The 24,234-nt window shown below is 37.2% G+C and overlaps 1 protein-coding gene across 5 annotated transcripts in view; it reads right to left on the bottom strand.

Moving 5' to 3' along the window:
* Nucleotides 1-24,234, bottom strand: part of Wdr59 (WD repeat domain 59) — a 99,355-nt gene that overhangs the window by 68,007 nt on the left and 7,114 nt on the right. For all 5 annotated transcript variants that reach the window (XR_010852172.1, XM_067099052.1, XM_067099051.1 and 2 more), the window contains exons 7-11: nt 23,334-23,573; nt 20,079-20,163; nt 19,674-19,763; nt 17,196-17,429; nt 16,542-16,690 (exon numbers count right to left, since the gene is read on the bottom strand). Coding sequence is in view for 4 of the 5 variants with exons in the window: in XM_067099052.1 (XP_066955153.1) it covers nt 16,542-16,690; nt 17,196-17,429; nt 19,674-19,763; nt 20,079-20,163; nt 23,334-23,573 (798 nt within the window). In the remaining variant the exon portion in view is untranslated. The remainder of the gene's footprint in view (nt 1-16,541; nt 16,691-17,195; nt 17,430-19,673; nt 19,764-20,078; nt 20,164-23,333; nt 23,574-24,234) is intronic.

The raw sequence follows: 24,234 nt of genomic DNA, 5'->3' as shown, positions 1-24,234 counted from the left end.
TCAAAACCTAAAAATGTCATTCATCATGGGAATTTCATTAAAAATACTACCAGAAGACTACATAACATGGGAGAGGGATGCAAGGGAAGTGAGGAAAGAATTACATGGAAATAGCATAGCCTATTACAGACACCATTCAAAGGACCCTAAGAGTAGCTTAAGGAAATTCTGTCTGAAAGGTTCAGTTGGCATTTAAACTTCTGATCCACTATGACTAACTAAAGTAAAAGATCAATTCTCAGTGGTCCAACTACAACATCTGTAAGATCAGTGACTTCTGCTTAACTTCTCTGCATTAAAAATAGCTGATTTAAGCTAATGTGCAAGCAGAAAAGCATTTCCTGAAATATGGCACTGCTCCTGCAGTAAATAAAGGTCATATAAAGGAAGCCAAAAAATAAAAAAGTATATTCACTCGAATGAAAGCAAAGGAGAAAGTACAATCTGTTACACAGTTATGATAATGTCTCAAGATGTCCATGACTGCATTATATATCTGGAGTAAATGATTTCCAGTTCCTGACATATAAAAACAAATGGAGCAATTGTGGAAGAGAGGAAAGTGGAGTGTACATGTGGTGAAAGGTTAGGCTTTAGCAGAGGTAAAACATTTGCCACTTCAGTGACAAACTTGTCAGTGGAGCATGTATTGAGAGGCCAAAGAGAGAAATAGCAGCAACAGTACCGAAAAAGTGCAAAGAGGCTGCTAGACTACTGGTAAATAAAGGTACAGTATCCCCTTAACAGAGCAAAAATTCATGATGAATGTCCAAGGGCTGTATTTACTCTATGCTGAATATATCAGCCCTGAAAAAAATTCAGATTCTGAAAAAAGGTCACTACAAAATTCTTGAATTCAAGGCCAGAATGCAGTGGGAAGATCACATTACATAACTGAAAGTTGTAGAGAGATGTGTTTAAAGGCTAAAAAACAGACCAACATCTCACAAAAATCCATGTGGCTTGGATATAAAATGAAAAGGGATGAGGTGTGGTTTGCCAAAAATTTTACCAACATGGAGGTAGAAAGGAGACCAGTAGGAAGGTCAACAAAATCATGGCACAAGTGTTTTCAGAAGACAAAAGGACTAACAGGACTGGTAAAATTCATAAACTACAGGCACTGATACAATGTATGATGCAATCCCTATAAAACATGCTCTTCTACAAGCCCATTAATCATAAAATACCATTACTGTGTGAAAAGCTCCAATGACACCAACTTGAAGTGACCCAATGTGCATACCCAACTCATGTTCTACTGGCCCAGATGGGAGGAAGGCTGGAGTGGTTCCTTCATGTGACTTCTTACAAACTGGTTGTTTTGCTCTGCTCCTCAGGATCTTGTCCTGTTACTGTTATGTGACTTTCAATATTTTTCATTCACTTGCTTCACTTTGTTGGGTGGTGCACTACCATCCTCATGCCTTTCAACTGGTGGCAAGCTTGCTGCCACTGTGTTAATGAGTATTGTACTTGCTATTTCAGTTTTTGAGTATAATCTCATAACTCATTTGATTCCTTCAAAGTTAATATGAAAACAGTAATATTTACCTGAAGTTTTTCATTTCTGCCTTAGGCATTCTTTGCTCCATATGATTACGGCTTGCCTAGCATTAACTATATTTTACTTGTGATTTATACACTTCTCCTCAATTGCACTTTGTAAGCAGATTTAAGGGTGTGCAACATGAGACATCTGTGGAACATGACACCTCCATGTTTTGCTTCAAAGGAATACCACGTTGCTCCTCCTTTCGGGAGTGAGTTCTTTGTAGCTGTGTGTCGCAGAGGCAAGAGCTACTTCACCCCCCAAGGGTTTCTTCATCGTTGGATTTGCGGTGGAAGTCAAACCTTCTAATTCATCTTCCGTCAGTGCAGTCTTCTTCATGTGCCTTCTCTTCCCCAGCAGCTCTTTTGGGAGCAGTGTGACTCAGGCTTTTATATATGTGCAATGACATTTCTGTGTCTGTTTGGAAGGATTGTATGTACGTGCAGCGAATCACATCTGTGTCGGCAATGATGTTGCTGCAGTTTCCAAATGCCCATCAAACTACATTCTCCAAGGAGAAATATACATACATGCAGTGTGACACAGACATGCACGTATGTGGAATGACACATCCATGTCTGCTTGGAAGACGTGCAGTGTGACACAGACATACACATAAGTGCAATGACACATCCATGTCTGCTTGGAAGGATTATACGTATGTGCAACGAATCACATCTGTGTCGGCTTGGAAGGAATATGTATATACAGCCTGACATATCCATGTCTGCTTGGAAGGAATATGTATGTGCAACTTGACCGATAACAACTCTCCTTGGTTGTTTTTGTGGATATCATATTTTCTATTTTTGTGTTCCCTGTCTATGGACGTAGGCTTGGAGCCTCTCCTACTTAGACGGTCGATCTCTAAAGGAAAGAATGCAGCCACATAATTTATGTGTCCAGAGACCAGGGATAGGCAAAATTAAGATGTGTCACTATAAATTGCCTTGGTCTTTTCATTGTATAAATATGGTATGTCCGTGACATATCGATGAAGCTGCAGTATGCCAATCATCTCTTAATGAAAGGTTCTTTCTCCAAGAATCAAAAAGAGCAGCCTAGCATGCTGCTGCTTCTTTCCCGTACATTTCCACATTGGTAATGTCACGGATGTAGTTTTGACTACAATGGGATCATTCTTCCCAGAAAGGAGTCGCTCTTCTGGAACGGTCTTCCCTTGCTTTCATGTTTATATGATTGAGGGGGGGTGTGTGTGGAAGTTGTCTCAGGTTTGGGAAGAAAACGGGATGGCCTACGGCCATACAGTGTTGAAGCACTGATTCCCGTCCGATCACAGACTCGCTCAAACTGTCGAGTGAAGAGCATTGATAGTACTTCTGTGACTTCTAGAAAGGCGACAACCCATGTTCGAGTGCATCAACAGCACATCTGTTTAATGCCTTTCGCTCACATATGTGTTTTAGCTTAATCATCTAGTAATGGCCAACGGATTTTACCATACCATCTACATACGAGCGAATGGGATTGTTCTGCCAACTTTTACGTCCTTCATAACGTAAGTTGATGGGGCCTTATTCATCGGTAGTGGTCAGCCTCCATTTTCAGTAAACGTCCACATCACCTAACAAACAGCCAACGAATTCAAACAAATGGATCGTTCTTCCAGATGTTTCCGACATACGTTACGACCTTCATCAGTCATTTTCATCACACTATCCGACGTCCATTTCAATAATGCCTACAACTGAATGAATTAATTCATTCTAGCACGCCCCTACGGCATTCATTGCGTGAAATGACGGTCTTTCAGTTGTGTTTAGCCCGAGACCTCAACATTTTACAGGCAGGAAGAAATCTCTCTGTTTCATTGTTCACATTCAAACCTTGACTCTTGATTGTTCCTAAGCTAATATTAATCTTCGACTCCCTGTGCCAATGTAGTTACAGTTCATCAGCACGGGTTTCTTCGGATTTCCGTTCATTTTCGACTACAGGTTGGTTTCCTTTACAGTGAAGTTCTGTAGAGCCATACTGTCCAACGCTTCCAAAACAGGAGTCAATCAAAACTGATTGTGCGAGGTTTTTTCCTTGTGCGATCAGAATTATTTTCTAGCTACATAGATCTACAAATTAGGCCTACTCCTTGGTACAACAGCCTCAGTGTCCTCTTCTGCAATACTCTTCTTAGCACAAGGATTAAGCCTGATTCTTGAAGATGGAAAGAGGGGTCCTGGTCTTTGAAAAGGTCTCGCTATTCCTTCCCATCCTCTCTGAGAGAGGTGAGAGGACTTAGCCTAATGGTGAGACGACATCTATCTCCTTGGGGTGTTGTACACATTTCCCCTCCAGAGATACTTCGTGCCTCAAAGCATCAAGTGAAGGGCATTCACCTACATTTCAAGAGGTTAGGTTGGGTACTTGACATAACTTAGCCTAGCCTAACTAGTTCTAGCCTAACCTTACCAGACCTGTACTTCAATATCCTGGAACTTCTTGTCTCATGGCATCAACCAGAAGGTAGTCACCTGCTTTTCAAGGGGCTAGGTTGGGTTGGGTACTTGACCTAACTTAGCTTAGCCTAACTAGTTCTAGCTTAAACTTACCAAACCTGCATTTCAATATCCTGGGACTTCCTGCTTCATGGGATCAACCAGAAGATAGTTATCTGCTCTTCAAGGAGCTAAGTTGGGTTAGGTGAGGTTGGGTACTTAACCTAACCTAGCCTAGCCTAAACTGAACCTAGCCTAACCTTACCAAATCTGCACCTCAATGACCTGGATCTTCTTAGCTCTCCAAGCCTTAGTATCCAAGGATAGGCATTCTGAGGTGTTGTTAAGGAACGGTACCAAGGTAGTACCTTACTCAACATGGGGGGCCTAGTGTTCTATCATCTCCTCAATTGACGGTGCGGGTGAACAGGTTTGCAGTAGAACACTCAGCATGCGGTCAACCAGACACATTCCAGGATGATGGATGTACAACAGACAAGTTCGGTCACTACGGTCAGTGTTAGTGACAATTGGTCTTGATACCTCGATGTTTCAAAGAATTGTTCAATCTAGGAAGACAGTCAATTAGTCCTTCAATCTCCACACTCCAAAGCTGTTACTATTCAGCTGTCTCTACAGACCATGGGCACAACAGCTGTCCACCATGCCACGCTGAAAATATCACTTCTCGCCTGGTCAGCGAAGTTAGCAATGATAGACCTGGTCAGTACAGTACAGTACTTGGATAGGTGACCTCCTGGAGCACCAGATTCTGTTGACACCTAGGAGAAGTCTTTCGCATCTATGGTTAGAAATGTTGGGACTAGTCAGTGCTTGGATAAGTAACTTCCTAGAAACTTCAGATGTTGTTGGCGCCTAGGAGACATCTTTCGTATCCATGATTGAAGTCTTGGGCTTGCAACTCCCCGTCGTTCTGCCTGATTCGTTGGTCAAGAAGTGGAGTCTAGGAGCTCCATTTTATTTTACCCAAGATGGAGAGAATGTTATGTGGATCTTAAAACAGTTTCAGGAGTCTCAGGTCCGAATAGGCACTCCTTTGACAGCATCGAAACACTGACCAGGGCAGCAGGCTCCTACACTTCCTTTCTTGGAACTTAAGCACAGTTCTTTTTAGACTTTCAAGAGTCTCAAGATCCAAAGACAGACACTCCTCAGTGTGATAGTAACGACACCATGGTAGTGCCATGGTCAACAAAGGTCCTAGTGCTCTTTCATCTACTCTACTGCAGTGCAGACACAAGAGTAGACAGTTGAACATTTGGTACAGTAGCCAACCAGACACATCCCAAGCAAGATGGATGTAATTAAAACAATTTATTCGCTGAAGTCAGGAGATAAGGACAACTGATCTTGGCACCTTGGCTTCCGGAAACTCGTTCAACCTCTGAAGCTTGATCATAGTCCTCCTTTTCTCGTCTTACTGAAGTTGGCGCTGTTCTGTTCTGTCTCCTTGCACCCTTGAACAAAGCAAAATATCTTTGGTATCCATTTACATCTGGAAGCTTACGCCTTTCACTGTTTCAAAGGTGACCAGTGATGTTGATCATTCCACTTCTAGGGTCCTGTGGTTCCAATGACAGTATAGCATCTATGCTGCCTCCATAAAGACTAGACTTTCAGCCTAATGCCAATGACTTGTTCATTAGCTTCGAGTTGGCCGAGAAATGGTGTCCAAATTGTCATTTCTCTGACTACTGAGATGATCAAACAAGCATACCCCACAACTTCCTGGTGGACATCAGTACGTTTCGGGCCAGATCTTTCAAAGCCAGGGGCATCAGTCTGTCCAGCACATTTACAAAGAACCTGTCGGTCGAGTACTAGGAAATGTAATCATGCAGACCACATTCACCTCCTTTTACCTTGACAAGTCATGCAGTTCACCCAGCTCTTAAGGGACAGGTTGCATCTCGCCTTAGGTGTGTGGCTGCAAGGAGAAGGTGTGTGTGTGTGAGGGGGGTGGGGGGGGACTGGCCTGCTCCTTTCCTCTTCCAGTGGGCAGAACAGCGAACGAGCCGTCACGTACTGGACGGGAGTGCATGCAGGTGATCTAGATGACTGAGTATTCTTTCTATAATCTAGCTCCATTTGGATTAGTAGATACAAATCCTTCCTTCTCTCTAGTAAGGTGAGAGAGGGACTCACTATGAGCAAACCAGTTGGTTATTCTTAGCTTTATAGTCTCCGACACTGTGGGTTCATCCAAACCTTTTTGATTCAAGGATATTACATTACTTTAATTCAAAATGCCCAGGAGTATAATTCAAAATGCCCAGAAGTATGATGAATGAACATCTCTCTTCTTCAATAGATCAGAGGTATGGTCTCCTTCCTTTGCTCTTCCATGCCCATGAAGAGAGTACCCAGGTGAGCCGAACTACCAGTCAGTTCAGAGATTTACTCAGAACCCTCCCTCAAAAAGTAAGTCTCCCATACATAAAGACCCGAGGTTTTGTACTTGTGTAGGAACAACTGACAAATTTTTTAAGTAATTTATATTTTTCCTAATATACAAACCTGAGGTCTTTACATAACGGGCCCACCTCTTACAACCCCTCATTCTCTTACTTGGGCCAAAAGGTAAACTGTGTAGAACTGAATGTACACCGACTTGGTGAGCGGTGCTTCTGGCCCTACCATCAGTAGCTACTATCATAAACACCTTGCAAAAATTTAACGGCCAGATTTCCAGCTCGCTGAAAGTTAATCCCATATGTAAAGACCTCAGGTTTGTATGTTAGGAAAAATATAAATTACTTAAAAATTTGTCAACGTTACTTATCATTACATGAAACCATGTTGACCTGTGGTTTACATCTCATATGAACCTTCAAAAGTAAATTTACTCAACTAGCATTAATAATCTACAAGACTGTCAATAGTTCAGGCAGAAGGAGAAATAAATACCAAATAAATAAATTATCATATATTCTCAAATTCTGTCAATAAAAAAATATATCACAGATATGCTTGTTAAGGTGAGCAAGTTCCTTTACAAACTTTTCTCACAACTACATGAACAAGGGAAAACACAAGCCAATATAATAATAAATTACCTACTAGAGAAATTCTTTTAAAATTCCATTTAAAAATAAATACATTCATAACAGCTTTGTATTAGTGGCATACATTTCAATGCTCATGTCTTACATGAAATCCAAGCTCTGCTCTGGTCTTAAATGAAGCATTACAAATTTCACAATGCATTTTTTGGGATACTGATCTTCTTGTACTATTTCGACTTCTCCCTTGCCCTTCAAACTTTTGACTTAAAATCTCTGTTGAATCACATATATTTTTCACAAGTTTACTTTGAGGCTTTAATATTTTCTGTTCTATAATGTCCTGGTTAAAGATCTGCTTCTGTTTTTCAACTGTGCTAGACTTTACTTTTTCAATCAAACACTCAAAAGATCTTTCCTTTCTGGATCCTTCAACACTGAACGAAAATGTCTTCTTGTTTCTACAACCAAATCCAAGATGTTGGGGGCTATTTACCACATTACAGTTAACTTCATCTTCATCAATGTATAGTACTTTGGGATCTTCTTCAAACTGATCTTCTAAAACAGCAACAGTAATACTCCCAGTTATACTTTGGGTTTCATACTTAAGTTCCTTTGCAACACATTCTCTATTTTCTTGATTAACCATTTCTCTTTTAGTTAAAACTCCTACTGTGTAGTCTGCACTACTCTTTGATTCAGGATCAAACTTTGAAACACTATCATTTCCAATGTCATCATCAGTGTCAGACACCTCATCATCAGATTTTTGGTTTACATTCAAATGAAGGAAATCTCGACAGTCAATATCACGGTATCTACTGTTATGCTCCCTGTATTCTGATTTATTTGAAAAATAGAGGCAACACTTCCTACACCTGTATAACAATTTCTTTACATCTTTCATGGATGAAATTGTGTCTAACCTGGGTTGTGATCTTGATACTTTCTTTTCAGAGTTTTGTGAATTTAATGATTTATCATACACTAACACTGAATCATTATTTGCATTCTCAGCTTTGTCTTTTGAACATTTATATTCTTGAGCATCTGAAATGCCTTCATCCAGCTTGGCATTCATATCATCAAAAGCAGATGGATCATCAACATTTTCTTCATTTTCCATCTCAGTGCACAATCTTGTTTTTCTTTTAACTTCATTATTCCTCAACAAGTTAACGGCATTCTTAGGAATTCGACCTCGATGAACTGTGTCTAAAACAGTCCTTGTCTTAATATATTTGTCTGCTTCTTCATTAACAATGCCATGAGCATTAAAAACATGTTCAACCATCATATCTTTATCATCAAACACTACCTGGCACTTACTATCAAAAGCACAATCAAAGAATACAAGTTTCCTCTTTTTCTTCACACCTGCATTCTGATAAGGTTTACTGGGTAAATAATCCCATTCTTCATCTGGATGCCACTTTTTGTAATGGAATATCAGATGTCGTCTACAGCGATAAGCCATTGGACAGAAACGACAACTAAATTTGTAAGTATTTCTTACTTTAGGATCTGACTTTTCAAACTGCTCTTGGAACCATTGTGCTCTTTTCTTCATAGCTTTTTCATTTCTTAACGGATCTCTGCCATCTGTCTCTCGAAATTTGTGATATTTGCGATTATGGTTTTTGGAATCTACAGTTGTCTTGAAAAATATGTTGCAAATTAAACATTTATATGCCTTCTTACTGGGATGTTCTTTCAAAATGTGCCGAGTCATGGCATTCTTAACAGGAAATTTTGCTTCACAATAATAACACTTAAATTTTACTTTTTCTTGGAAAACTTCATCATCACGCAAGTGTTCTGGAATGTGATAAACTATTGTACTACCTTCTATACTCATTTCTATCTGTGACATATCAAATGGAGGCAAATCTAATTTTTCACTACTAGAAGGAGGGTTTCGTGATATCTCTCGTTGCATTGTAAGTGTAAGCATTTCTTCTGGATGTTCCCGCTTTTGATGATAACGCAACTTATTAGGATCTTCAAAACTATTCTTACAGAAATCACAATAGTAAGGCGTACTATCGTCAGGATGATTTTTTACGATGTGTCGAAACAACCTGTGACGAATCTCAGTTTTAAAATCACAGTGAGGACAAGTATAATTTCCACGTACTGATCGACAACTGTGACTGTTCAGTTTCCTACAAGTTTTAAAACCACATCACAATGTTGGCAAAACCACTGTGGATCATCTGGATGTTCTTCCCTAACATGATTAGCTAGCAAGAAATTATACATGTAAGCACTTTTACAATACCTACAACTGTATCTTTTGAAAGCAGCATGAACCTGTATATGGGACACCATCTGTGATTTATTATGACAAGTCATACTGCATATACCACATCGATAAGTGTAGTCGGTCAACCTTCCAAATGATCCTTGAGAACTCTTTTCACCTCTCCTGTGGCTGGCCATATGACTGTTATAAGATTTCTGAAAACTGAAGGTTTCTCCACATTTTTCACATTTATAGAGAACTTTATCTACATACAAAATATTATGAATTTGCCAGAGATGTGTTGTTAAATTTTCTACAGAATTACATATATGACCACATTCTTCACACTTCACTGTGACTAAATCATGGGCTTTAGCTTTGTGTCTTTTCAAGGAAGTGTAATCCTTAAATCCTTGACCACACTCGTGGCATATAACAGGCCGTTCACCAGTATGAAGCCTCTCATGATACTTCAAATTGGCTTTGGATCGGAAAGATGCAGAACATGACTGACAATGATAAGGTCTTTCATCACTATGTGTACGTTTATGAATTTGAAGAGGAGTACTATAATGAAATGCTTTGTCGCATTCATCACATTTGTAAAATTTTTCAGCATTGTGTGTAACCTTGTGACTGTTCAAAGATGACCTGACTTTGTATGATTTGTCACATTTATCACACTGAAAAACTCCAGGCTCATCACTATTTGGAGCATTTTTCACTGGAAATTTGCTTGAGCATAATGAGATTCTACCACTTGCCTGAGATGGTACAGTTAAGCTCTGCTCCAAACAACTAGTAATCATAACAAAATTTGTACCATTTGCCTGGTATGTTTCCATTGATTCTACTGGAGAGCTTATGGAAATCTGTGTGTGCTGCTTTTCCCCTTCCCACAAAAGCACATTAACAAATATGAGAAAACATTGGTTTTTAAAAATCATGATATTATTTCCAGGGCACAGAACACCTCCTTCTAATAACTGAGGAGCCAACATTGCGCAATCTTCTTCAGTAGCTTCCAAATTTTCTGGATTAGGCAAATACACTAGCTTAGCTGGCACCTGTATTGATGCATCATTTGAACATTTAACCAGGACAGACCCTTCCATAACGCCTACATTCACATCAACTAGTGGTGGAGAAAGTGAAAGCATTAAGTGAGCATTTTCCGATGACTGATTCACTCCATTGGCAGGAGCATCTTTATGAATGGACGTTGGAGTAGCACTGCTAGAGGTTTCCTTATTTCTACATAAAGAAGACTTAACGGAGGCAGCCAATGACTGCACTGATACAGTTTCTGAACTTTCATTCTCAACTACATATATCACAGTCTCCTCCTTATCATTTTCACTAGCAGCAGTAAATGTTAATTCTCCTGAAGGTGGTAGTTCCCTTATTTCACAGTCAGAGCTTTTCTCTGCATTTAAACAATAAGGTTCAACTGCCTCTACTTTCACACTGTATGATTCTGTTTCTTGAATTTTTACACTGAAAGCTTCTGACTTATCAGATGTTAAAAGATAAGAAGTGAAATTCTCTGGTATATGTTCTGAATGAAGGTGATCCCCACCCTGACTCCTAAAGAATATCTTATATGGTTGTGTATCTCTTTTACAAGGATCTATGGATTTTTCAGAAAGGCATGGTTGAACTTGTGAATTCCTGGACTCAATACTCAAGACACTTGTATTTACCTTGTCTATTGGGTGAGAATTCCCACTCAACTCATTACCTGAGTAATTAACAACTAATTCATCTGAATGACCTGACTTTTCTGTAACAATGAGATTGGAGTTCATATTACAAGAGTAACTAGATACAAATTCTTTAAAAGATTCCTTCTGAGCAACAACATTACCATTGGCAGACTGACATTCATTCGTGTGTGACAAAGTTACTGTATCACTTCCTTCGCAGGCAACAGAGGTTCTATTGTTTCTTGATAAAGCAGCTACATTGCAGTCATGGTGACTGTGTTTTTCCAGCTCCCTTGCCAGTTTTTTAACTGCAGAAACTAAGTCACTACCATCATCATCCAAGTGATTTCCCTCAGTTACCAAATTATTTTCTGCACAAACCAAGGGATTAAGGGGTCCATCGAGGCTGCTTGGTTCATTATCAAAGCTGTTTGGTTCACGTTCCAAGTTACTTGCATCATGTTCAAATTCCACTGGTCCCTGTTCAAAGTTGTTCATTCCCTGGTTGAAAGTTCTACCTCCTATCTCAGTGAGCATCGCGATTCTTCCTGCCTGTGGGATACCAGTATGCTCCAGTTACATTATTATTACTGTATAACTTATATTATGTAGTCCAGTGCAGTCAATTTCACTGATAAGAAGCAAGCACATTAAGAACAAACGGATAGTCTACTCCAATAAAACCTCATGAAATGACTAATGAATCTAAAGTATCCGTTTTTATCATGTCAGTCGCCAATGGAAACCCCAATCACTATTTGCATCCAGGCAATTATCAATACAAGAATAGATTTGTTTGCAATTGGAAATCATATTTTTCAAATGTAAGATTAAGTTTTTCATACATACCCATCACCCATATAGCCCACATTCAAAGTCTTTAGATGTCCCTGACACTGCAAAACTTTTGCCTAACAGACAGCAATAAGTATAAAGTCACTACACATTCACTGCTCTGCCTCTATCTCATTCACAATTCCAGAGTTCATGGATACAAGCCCCATCAGAAGAGAACTAGTCTATGAGGGAATGCAATCCTTAGTTCCTTCTGCCTCCTTTGGGGGAAGCCTCACCTTCAGCAGATCATCTTCCCTCAGCAGAAGGACCACAGCCTTATTGGTAGAGTCATTCCGGTAGGAATAAGTCTTGCTGGACTGCTTTGTGTCCTAGGTTGTCTATCTCTCTGGCAGGATGCTTATTCTTCCTGCCAGGAGGAAGAAACTACAATAAAAATGGCTGTTTTGTCACTGTGGAGGTCAGTTTCTCCACAAGATTTAGAATCAACTATTCCAGAACCAAGAATGAGTCCAGCACATTTGAACCATCAGTCTCTAATGTCCGACAGAGTCAGAAGGTCGAGGAACTCTCTTGTAAAAGTATTCCACTACAATCCTCTTGGTACTCCAGAGGTCCTCAGAAGAGTATGCTACCTCCATAAGTATTAAACTGATCCTCCTCATCAAAACCAGGCCTCAGCTGCTGAAGGTGGATGATGTGGCTGCAGAAAGTAGTCCTACACCAGGGAAAATTTTCGAAAGGAGTATCTGTTAATTGTCCCACCCTCTGTTGGTTCCTTTTCCAAGCATCCTCATCCTAATACTGCTGTGATGTACACTGTAGCATTTACCTTGAGTAAGCCAAATCACAGTTTTGTCCAGTTTATCTGGGCAGATTTTTTCTCGTTTTTGCAACACATAACTAGTTCAGTTTTTGTTGCCATCTGAAGCCATTTGATGCAGAAGATACCGTAAAACAATCCAGAACTTCAGCAAACAAAGCCTCATCATGAAAAGACTTGGCTGCAACAACCTTGTCCTCTTCTGAATGTTACTCAAGAGCAACATAGTCCTTGGAGAGATCAAACCTTGCTTTCTTCCCAGGAGTGGATGGTGTCTTAAGAGTTACAGACTGGAAATTAAGAATGTTTTCTGTCCAAGGTAATAGGCTCCATCCCCATCACAACTGACATCACAAAAGGCCTCTTCATCTTAATGGCAAGGTCCATTGGAGACCTCTGAGCAAGTACTTCACTAAAGGATGAGGGAAAAGACAATGAAATTGACTCTCTTTGATTAAAAAAAAGGGGGGAGGGGGACTAAAAGAGCAAGCCAGTCATAGGCCTCTTATCAGAATCAACTCAAGTAGAAAAAAAGACAAGTCCAAAGAGGAAGTAGTAAGCCCTGAAGACATCTCATTATGGCAACTCTACCAATGACTGCTTCTTAGTCAACAGTGGGTCACTTGTGCCAGCACTAACATCAGCTCAAGAGAAACAAATTTAGGGTTGCATTCAACAAGGTGTACCAGTGTCCACACGGACAAAGGAGGAAGGTGACTTGGTGCTACATATTTTAGATGCTTAGAAGTCAATGTAAACTAGATCAGGCAGTACTGGCATTTGCCATATCTTCAGTGTTGAAGGAAATAGTTATGATTCCTATTACAGTGCTATCAAGACCACAGATTCAGTCTACATATTAATACTGGGAAAGGTCACAACCATGATATAAAACATTGTCTTGAAGTAAATGACACGGAGTCTTCTGGAGAAATCACTGGTCATACTAAGAAAGACTGCAATCTCTAAACTGGTTGCCAACTGCAGTGGCAGCCATTACTGAAGAGAAGTCCCAGGAAAAGCAGGGTATTCCTTACAATTCAAATTGGCTTGTAAAACATGTTTACCAGAGTGATGATCTGTAAATGTGCAAGCTAGACCAAAAAGTGATATTCAAAATAATGAATTATTTCAAATTAATCAGGATACCTCAGAAGCCTGCACTTCCTGATGATGAAGAATAACACTAATATCACTGAATTAATCCAAAAATAAAACAATGTAAATATAATGAATTAAGGCAAACAGCAGGGCAAAATGTAAATCACTGATGGAGGCAATTCAATAAACAAAGAAAGTAAACTGGGGAGTTCTGAAGTGGTAAGAGTGCTTTATATCACAAGTATGTGATGCTGGTGTGTGATGTCACCTAAGGGTTTCAGGCAGCCCATGTGCAGTGGCCATTACTGCACTTCTACTTTGTCCATTAGACCAAAATCTGCAGTGTCTAGAGGCATTTGAAGACCCCGAACATGGACTATTTAAGTGATGGGTTTGGATAAAAAAAAAAAAAGTTTCTAGAAGTTGCAATTATCAAGACAACAAATAGCAAATTTTTCCATCTTAACCCTGACAAACTCTAGAATGATAATGTTCAAAAAGATATGCAGGAGAGAATTCAAGCAAGCTTGTTTTTCACATACTACAGGATTAAGTTGAAGTTTCATACCACTGTATTGCTTTCAAGTTCATGGGAAACAACAGCGTGAATCACTTTTGGCAGCCAATCAACATGGAATGCCATGATGGATAAGCTCTTTCATCAATTCAAAACATATTCCACCATCATCCTAATGAGTCTGATAATACACAGTAGGATGACAAAATAGGTTTTGACAATCTTCAACCTCCATGGTAATTTTGAATAAGAGCCTCTAAACCTGAGCTGGCAGCCTCCTATAATACTGAGTTCATTGTTGAAAGGATAGAGGTATGTATTACTTTTCCCCTTACAATATTTTTCTCAACAACTAAACCCTGATTTCCCTGTTGTTGTTGCTTAACTTCAGGGGAACAAGTTCCACCAAGTACCAATATCTATTCTTGGGTTGTGGAAAAAATTTATTTTAGGTTCCTTGACTTAAGATCTCTGAAGACTTTCAAAATTCTGACTTGAATTCTTTCCTTTCCTCAAGCTTTATCTGAAGTTTGTTCTCCTGAACAAATGAATAAAATTTTCAGCTCTTACTTTCCTTGTTCATTTCATAATGCTTCAAAAGCTTGTGTGGTCTTCTACTCTGTTCCTTAGTTTTCATAAGTACTTTACAGTATTTCATGCTCTCTAGTTGAGGTCATCTTCATGAACGAGTCCTTGCGGAATTTCCCAGTGAAATGGCTCTAAAACTCTAAAAGTCCTTCTATAAACAGTTATAATTGTATTTTTCTTAGTTATGCCATCCTTTCTTCTTTTACATCTTGTTTCTGGCATTGTAACTGACTGCTGTGCTAAATGTAGTTGCAACTAACAAGAGTAATTCCCTCTTGAAACAGGAGATCCAACAAACTCACAAAAATGATTAAATTTTTCTTTTAGAAAAGCAATTCTTACCTACATGCAAACCATACCTCTTCTTTTTACATTTACTTATGGGTTAAAAAATAAAAAAGAACTGCTTCTTCAGAAGTTAAATTCACATACAGGTATTTTATAGTAATATTTTTTTTTTAGTTTATAGCTTCCCATTTCATGTATGATACACATTTGTAAGTTCAATATTGTAGTATTAAAGGTACCACTCTTTCTCTTATACTGCAGGAGTTTTCCCCCTATTCATAGTCATCTTGTCTTATGAGCTCCCTTTTTCCACTCAGCAACACACATGACTAAATTTAAACATTTATCATCACCAGAACACACATACAAATCAAACGTAACTATCAAATGCCAAGAGCTGTATAAGCTATTTAGAATAGTTAAAAACTATCATATTGTGGTCCAAAATACAAGTACCTTGTATATGTTGCTTTTTATTGTAAAAAACATATACCTTCATGACATTAGAAAAAAAGCAAAATTCCTCCAAAACCTACCCTGCATCCTTTACCCCAATGGTTAAGTTTTGGTAAACTCTGGATGTATAGATTGCATCTAATGTTACCACAAACCATCTTATAACAATGGTCCCAAATGACCCCTTTAAGATAAAGCCTACAAATTATCTGAAAGATTTTCATTATTATAATTACCTTTTTTAAGTCAGTCTTTTCCTATGGGGTAAGACATAAAATGAGTCTTCTCCATCCTTGTCCCTTTTATGCAATTTCTGCCTGACTCCCATCTAGTCTGAGTCTTCATCTAAACACTTTTTCCATAATTTCCTGGTCATTCCACCAGACCTTTGTCCTGCTACCTCCAAACCTTCTACTTTTCTGATGAATAGTTAAAAATCCCTTCTAATCATATGTTCAAACTGTCTCAGGAATGACAAAAAAGTATTTGTAAAGAAATGGTTTAGTTACTCATATGTATATATCACAGTTTTGGTAAAAAGTTAGCATTAGCAATCTCAAGCTAGTTGTGAATGCTTTCCACTTCATTTTGCAATAGTTTTTTCAGATGATCACACACATTACCACACGTCGTACTATTGTAAGGCTAAATGTCAGTACCTTTAATAAATTAGGAGACACCATAATGTATACAGTCAACTCTTGGTATTTAAGAACTCTGAAGAACAAAATTCAACATTCCCTTTTCATCAAACAGTATTTTTCCACAAATAATATTTAAAAATACTCAAAATAATAATACTCATTTAAAATAGAAGAGCTCACTGAAGAGAATGGATAAGGTTACCCTTAACTGTCATGGCCCATACTTCACAAAGATGCTACTCCTTGTAATTAGAAAGCCACCAATTTTATATATCAGCAGATTACTTTAAAATATGCATTTCCCATTGGGAATAAATAATGAAATAAAAAATATTAACTTTACTTACAGAAACTTCTAAAGAGTTGCCTTGATTATTGTCTAGGTGAGTGTTAAGAAGTGAGAATTCTTGATGCAAAGTCATAGGGTGGTTCATACTTGGTAAAGTAGAGGACATACCCACACTAATATTGCCAGACTTGCTTGGAGTGGATACATCTATTGGAAATTAAGAAGAAAAATACATAAGCAATCCGGAAAGAGTAACCAGTCACACATCAAACAAAAGTTTTTCCTTTGAGATTAAATAATAACTCAAAGTAAAACTGTCATATGAAAATGCAACTAATATTGATATTGCATAACATTTATTAACAGACCTGACCTCTATGTCAGAAGATATACATGTTTATATTAGTAACCAAATCCTTCAATTTAAAGTTTAAGTATGATCACAGTTTAAGGTCTGAGTATGATCACTATACAGATTTTTTCTTTCATTCAATTATGAGTAATAAATGACTGGATACAGTCTGACAGCTTGAGAACATTACCAAAATTTATGCCTGATAAAAGTGCAAAAACATGTTACAATAAAAGAAAAGCATTTTATAGAACTTGAAACATTTTAACCAATAAAAAACATTTCACAAAGGAAGACTCATAACTGAATATCTTAACTAGATACCTTTCATAATCAAAATACAAAAAAAGTGAAACTTACTTGGTAAACTCTCCATAAGTTGTGTTGAAGTTGGGGTGCTAGCCAGAGTTGATTCTGGAGTGGGATCTAAATGTACAGTTGCATCTGATTCTTGATGTGATGACTGAGGCAGTTCTGTAGATGGTACTGGAGTACTTCTTGATGCATCAATGTCCTTGGAAGACACACCAGTTACCCTCAATGGCACCTCTTGCATTATCTTAGGAATGCTCTGTGGCTGCTCTGGTATGCATCCTACCATATTTAAGAGAATAAAAGTACCATGAACTACGTAAAAATATAAATAGCCCTGTAAATGGATAGCTATCTATCAGAGATAAATCACTGTGGTATACTTATTTCTCTTAGCAGTAAGATTACAATGGTAAAAATCTAGTCAAATAAAAGATATAAAATAACATGCTATCCATAACCCTTTTCAGTAGAAGTACAACAATACTTGTACTGGATACAAAATATATTCTAATATAATTCTTTTATTCCTGAAATCATATGACTGACATGTCACCTCCCGCTTTCAACTTTCAAATAGTTTATAGCAATGATAATGGAGTTGATTACATCTGGTTACTCTATTATTTTCTGCACCTGTTCATAAGGCTTAGTAAATTTTTCTCCATCAAAAACAGCGATATAAGAATTAAACATCATGCAATTCTCTATACAACATGAAAACTTGATTTGATGAACAATCCACAGCTGTAAGAGAATCATAAACTTCTGCACAACAAACTGCATAAATAAACATCCTTAAGGCGGAAACCCAAGCTTTTCCAGACAATTCCTAACCTGACCAACTTCTTTTTACATAATTCAAGTAAATGCACTAAAACTAACCAAATTTTACAAGTAAAATTAGCTAAATATTTGTAAATTTTCAAAATAACTTCTTCTTCGTAATGGGCTTTTACAAAGGATTATTGGAAAGTGGAAATTAAATCATGATGGTACAACAGTTGCAGGATATTTAAGAAATTAACATTAAGGTTACTATTTAATCTATTGTGTTGAACTCTTGTCCTGGGAACTACTGCTCCTACTTTTTTTTCATATAAACATCTATTCTAAGACATCTTCATTGCTATATCATCAGCCTTCAATCTTGTTAATTGCATATTTTTATATATTTTACAATAAATATGCTCAGAATTTGTTACTTATTTTAGTTCTTATCTGTTACGATATTATGTGAGTTGTAATTATAATTTTAAAAATAAAATAAAATAAATAAAAAAAAACATGTATAACTCAGTAAAATTTACAAGTGTTTTGTAAAAGAGGCCCCACACAGGGTTGTAAATAGTCACTTTCAACTTCCTGTGGAAGATAGGGAAAATTTTTTAGAACTTTTTTTCTTACACCATGTGCATTTGTATATCTTCCTCTTTCCATCGATGTGTTTTTTTTCTTAAATTAGCCAACCTTAAAGTTTGCCCAGTATGGGGACGTGCATTACAGGCAGTCCCCAGGTATTGGCAGGCTTGGTTATCGGCGATCTGGTTTTTTGGCACTTGTCTAGCGATGAAAATCAGATATTTTCAGCACCGATATGTGCCGAATTCCGCTTATCGGCGCCAATATTCACGTATTGGCACCGATACATACCTAACAGAGGTGCCGATAACCAAAAATCAGCGATTTTCGCTTATCGTCATGCTATTGGAACGGGACCCCCGCCGATAACCTGGAACTGCCTGTACATATAATTACCCCGTCCCTTAAGGGTTAAGTCTCTAAATTCTATTGGCTTACAGACACTATAGGGAATAGCAAGTGACTAGTTTTATTATACAGTAGCATTCTAAAAGAAGCACATGTGAACATCAATGAAAAGTAAGCTTTAACAATTCAGCCATCTTTTTTATATGTAGCATATTTTTCCAACATTTATCTTCCACAAATAAAAATTTCCAACTTATCAACAAAACCTTGTGTACCATTTTGCTGTTCAATTCAGCAAGCATAGGAGCATACTATGCTGGGAAATTTTTCTAGAGCAACACACAAAACCTAAACCATGAAATAGTACTCAAGAAATTTAATCAAAGGAAACTGACTAAATTTAATAAGGCTCCTCTTTCCAGACCAGGTAATACACATCCAGTAAAGTGTGTGGAAACAGCTTCTCACCACTGGTCCCTATACAAATGTACAAAATGGAGGTGCCATGCTTAAGGATGGCAAACAAAGCACAAATTCCTAAGGTCGAGATGGCCTAGAAATTACTGTCTCAATCCTCTCTTGCAAGTTACCTTTGATGGCAAGGACACATTAGTTTTATCACAGAATTCAATTAACACAAAACTTTCCATTAGTGACTCACCATAATTTATGCAACAACACCCACCTCAATCACAGTTCATCGTATATAATAAAAAATTTCATAAAAAATTTTTTAAACAACACAATTCATAAAAAAAGAACCATATACGTCTCCAGAAAGATTATTTAAGCTACTACAACAACATTACTACTTACCGTCATTTATAGATTTAATGGCCTCTCCTTCCACAGGTAGTGGACTATCAATATTGGGGTCTAACTTTTCAACATCTGCTTCTGATTCTCCTACAAATTGGAAAAAAAAAACAATAAAACTTCATAATTAACTTCAGGAGTTCATTAAAATTACTTGAAAATATATTGGAACAGTGAATTACCTTTTGTAAATGACTTGCAATAAAAAACTGTTACCATAAATTAAATATTTAAACCTCCACTAAATATCTTTTTTAATACTGCATAAAAGTCAAACCATCAATAATCTTCAATGCCTTTCAAATTACAAATGGTTAACATTAAAGGTACTCTACTAAAGGGTAAATTGCTAATTATGGATGCCCACTTACAAAACCAGACCCATTAACAACAAAATTTATATACCGTGCATTATAGGTGGTTCACTAGCCAATTCACTGTCTGTGCTCTCCATCAGCATACTTTCATCTTCAGCTTCATGGCCACACATCTGAAAAAATTACGATATACCATAAAATAAATATTACAAATACGACATTTTCAAAATACATAACAAATTTTTCAATATATGGCAAACTCTTTAATAACGTACTGCTCTGCATGCAACAAAACCCCAGAAATACCAGCTTGTACTGTTCCAAGACTGCAAGGCCAACAGTGCACATGCCCAGACCTGCATATGACACTCATCCCCCAAGTGCAGAGAATTTTAGGATATGGTGATCTGGGTTAGAAAAATACTTTGTTTAATAAAACCCCATTAATCTCATGTTGCCTGAATAGCAATTTAGGAGAAGAGATTGCAATGTCAAAAGAGACAGCACAAGAACTGAGGATAAGATCACCCATTGTAAGAAAAAGGGTCAGAGTATATACTAGTTTTATGATAAGCAGTCTGTAAGGGCTTTCTAATAAAATAAAATATATAACTTTAATGAAGACTGATGAGAGAATAGCACCTAGCACTGAACACTCATCAGCAACTTCTAGCAATATGCTCCCTGATTACTTTCATTAGTGATGTGAGCTTAATAATTTTGTTTAAAATATATATCTGGAATTCTAAAGAAGCACAAAAATTACAAGTGTCTTTGTACCCTTTCTAGACGAATTCACAAAGAATCCATTGCTTAATCATAAAAAAACATTCTGTAATAATATGAAGTTCCTTTATTTTTTTTGGAAAAGTTGAAGAAAAAATGGAATACTACAGTTTTTCCTCACTGGTCTGATGTCAGTGTGGTCAGTGACTGCTACTTAGAAATTTTAATCTATGATGTGGCTGACTTGTTTGTATAGGCTTTGGTTAGAATTAACACTTCTGAAAGAGAAAACAGCAGTAGTATGAACACAGTGATGGGAGAAGCAAATACCACGGAAAATTAGATGGACTATCCCTCCCAAGGGTGACAAAGCATGCACAGGATCTTCAATCCTGGGCACCTCGTGAGAAGATGAATCCCAAGAAGCAGAAGAGGAGGCATCAAGAGTAGCAAAGACCCCATTATTCTTCATCTTATTCTCACAAGGAATCAAGGTGTCATCTTTCAAACAAACTCCCTCTTTGACACAAGCAACAGGACAGGGGGGCCACAGAGATATGACCAAAAGCATATAGTGTGAAGAAATGCCTGCTGAAGACCTTGGTGTGTGGGTTTTGCACCAGCTTATCTTAGCAACCAGGAGCCACAGATCCACTGCACAATTACAATATATGTCCAACACAAGCTTGGGCAACAACAGCTGACATGATAAGCTGGGCAGAAAAATTAAGATTCCTTATTCAGGGAGGACATAAGCTTGCAATAAGCTGTCCAAGCAAACCTGACAAGTACACTGAGGCAATGTGAAAAAAATACCCATTTACAACCCAGTGAAAGTAACACATGAGACTATACAAGACAGCCCATACAAAACATTCACTGGCTCATGAATGGAAGTGACAGAAAATGAATAAATCACAAGAAAAATACAAAATTCATAATTAATTATATAATAAAAAGCAATTCACAGAAATTCATACGGGAAACTTTGTGAATAAGTTCAGGAAAACAACAAAGCTCTGAACGTAAAAGGTTCCCGTTTATGCCGAGATCATTGAAAAATAAAAAACAGATAACTGTGCAACATAACTGAAGCACAACTGTACTGTAAAGACCTAAATTCCCCTAATCACACAGAAAGAGAAAACTGATGAATGATAATTCTTCACAATCCATCAAAACCCTGCCATTTACCAGTTCACTTACAAGATAATGAGCACAACAGCTGTCTAGTAAGAGGACAACCTTGGAATCTATCACTGCTGGCACTACAGCAGTCATCCAGGCATTCTCTTTCATACGCAAGACATACCTTTCTCCTTCAGCTTGGTTTCAAGCTTTATTCTCAAATAAATAAACTCTTACGGTTCCACGGTCATAACATGATCCATGTCCATGTAAGAACACGGATTATATCAGGTTATGTATAATCTTACTTTCATAAGCAACTTCAGTCAATTTGACTCCCAAATCTTATTCAGCCTCCCTGCTGTTTGATTTAAAAAACAGAGCAAATAGAAATGAGCACAGACTATGAAATGAAGAATGACAAAAGATGATATATGTGCAAAGTTTATCCTTTGTGAAGTTGGACCTAAGAACAAGGAATAAAGTGGAGCATCACATACAAATCTGGGTGAGTGTGGGATGAGGGATGGGTCTCTTGATCTCGAATTGTAAAAGCTGGTGTAATAGAGATTCTGTTGCATAAGAAACAACATATATTAAAGGTTGCAGGAGCATCATTATTAATTCAAGCACTTAATGGTTTGATCGAAATTGTACTAAATATAAATAATTGCCTGGCTAAATAATGCATATTTCATATGCTGATAATGAAAGCAGCCTCTTTGAGCTACTGTCATTATCAGCATATGAAGTTCTGAATTTTGCTACACTAGGATAGGCAAAGTGTAAAATGTAAATTAATACCAAGCTTTTATGATGTAAGGTCTCAAATACTGAGGTACCTATTATCTTGTCAATAGCTGATCAACAACTCCTTAGGATATTTAACAATAGAGTAAAACTGATAAAAGTTTGACATTCAAATCATTTCTTCATTTTCAAAATCATTTCAAATGATCTGAGATAACCAACTATTTCACCTTGAAAAATGTCCATGCCCTGATCAAAAGAAGAAAATGAACACCTTACTACATAAGTTGAATGGCAGGTCATGGGACCTCTGTGATGGAAGGGATCACTTACATCTCATAACTACCTATGCTTCTAACATAACGACTCTATCCAACACACCTAATTTTGTTACAGCCCATCTATAAAAAAAAAAGAGAATTGACATTCTCCAGGTCATATTAATAGAAATTCTTAGAAGATCAATTTGCTATATTGAGCAACTTTCACAAACACCATTGGAATGCCTAGATCTTATAATAAAATCCTGTAAAGGAGTACATCATATAAAAAATTATACTACATAAAATTCATCACACTAGTAGCAATGTTGATATATTTTAAAAATGTCCTACAGTTTTGCAGGACTTATATGTAAAACTGGGCAAGTTTCATTTCATGTCTCACAAAAGGGGTACATAAAACTCACTTCCACACTACAAGCTTCCACCTGTATCACAAAAAAATAAACGTAACTTACTCTCTGTAACTGATGGTCAATATTCCATATCCGAAGGCTATGATCACGAGCCCAAGATACCATCTGAATGTCTCCAGGATTACTTAAACTTTGCCTCCATTCAAATTCCAAAACAACATCTGTATGCCCAACAAAAGTATGAGCTGGTGCACCAACATCAGTCACAGACCACAAAAGTAGAGAGTTTTCACCCCTCCTCAACTGTGGCATAACAACAGTAACTACTCCTTCACCGAAAGGCTGAAAAGCAAAGAGAATCATTAGCTTCTCCTCTCATAAACATGTTTAAAATGAATTTTCACCAAATGAATGGGTCAAATTACATACATCTAATAAACATGTTTCATTGTGCAAAGTTCTTAAAGATCCTGGTGTCTGCATATAAGTAAAATTTTAAAAATTACTCAAATGACTAGTGTGTCCCTTCTCAATCAAAAGTTCACATGCATATGCTCTACTACAATTTTAGTTGTATTTAGTCTCACTTATTACTGTAGAGCTCTTCTCATTCTCGACAATTATTAGCTATTATTATTAATTACCAATCAATTTCTGCAGTTGTTACAGAACATGTAGAAAAAACAACCTCAGTCATCTTTTATACTGTATCTATCTTTCAATTATTTCTGTAATATTGTATTTTGTGGTCTGTAATGATTCTACCCCTTAATTTCTATATTTTATAGAGATTCCACAAATATTAAATTGAATGTTCTTTTAACAGAAGGCAGTGGTAAAATAAAATAAAATTGCCTATTTATTTTTTTACATATTTTGCCTATTTATTTTTTTACAGAGTCAAAGAAGTATGAACAGTGCTTACTGATTTCATAATCAATCCCAGTAATCAAAGTTTGACAGTCATAAAAAGCAAAACAGTTAATTAATTAGAATAAATTCA

Source organism: Macrobrachium rosenbergii, chromosome 55 (assembly GCF_040412425.1).
Source record: "Macrobrachium rosenbergii isolate ZJJX-2024 chromosome 55, ASM4041242v1, whole genome shotgun sequence".
NCBI classification, from domain to species: domain Eukaryota; kingdom Metazoa; phylum Arthropoda; class Malacostraca; order Decapoda; family Palaemonidae; genus Macrobrachium; species Macrobrachium rosenbergii.
Note: the sequence above shows the minus strand (reverse complement) of the source record. Positions and strands in the feature narration are given on the sequence as shown.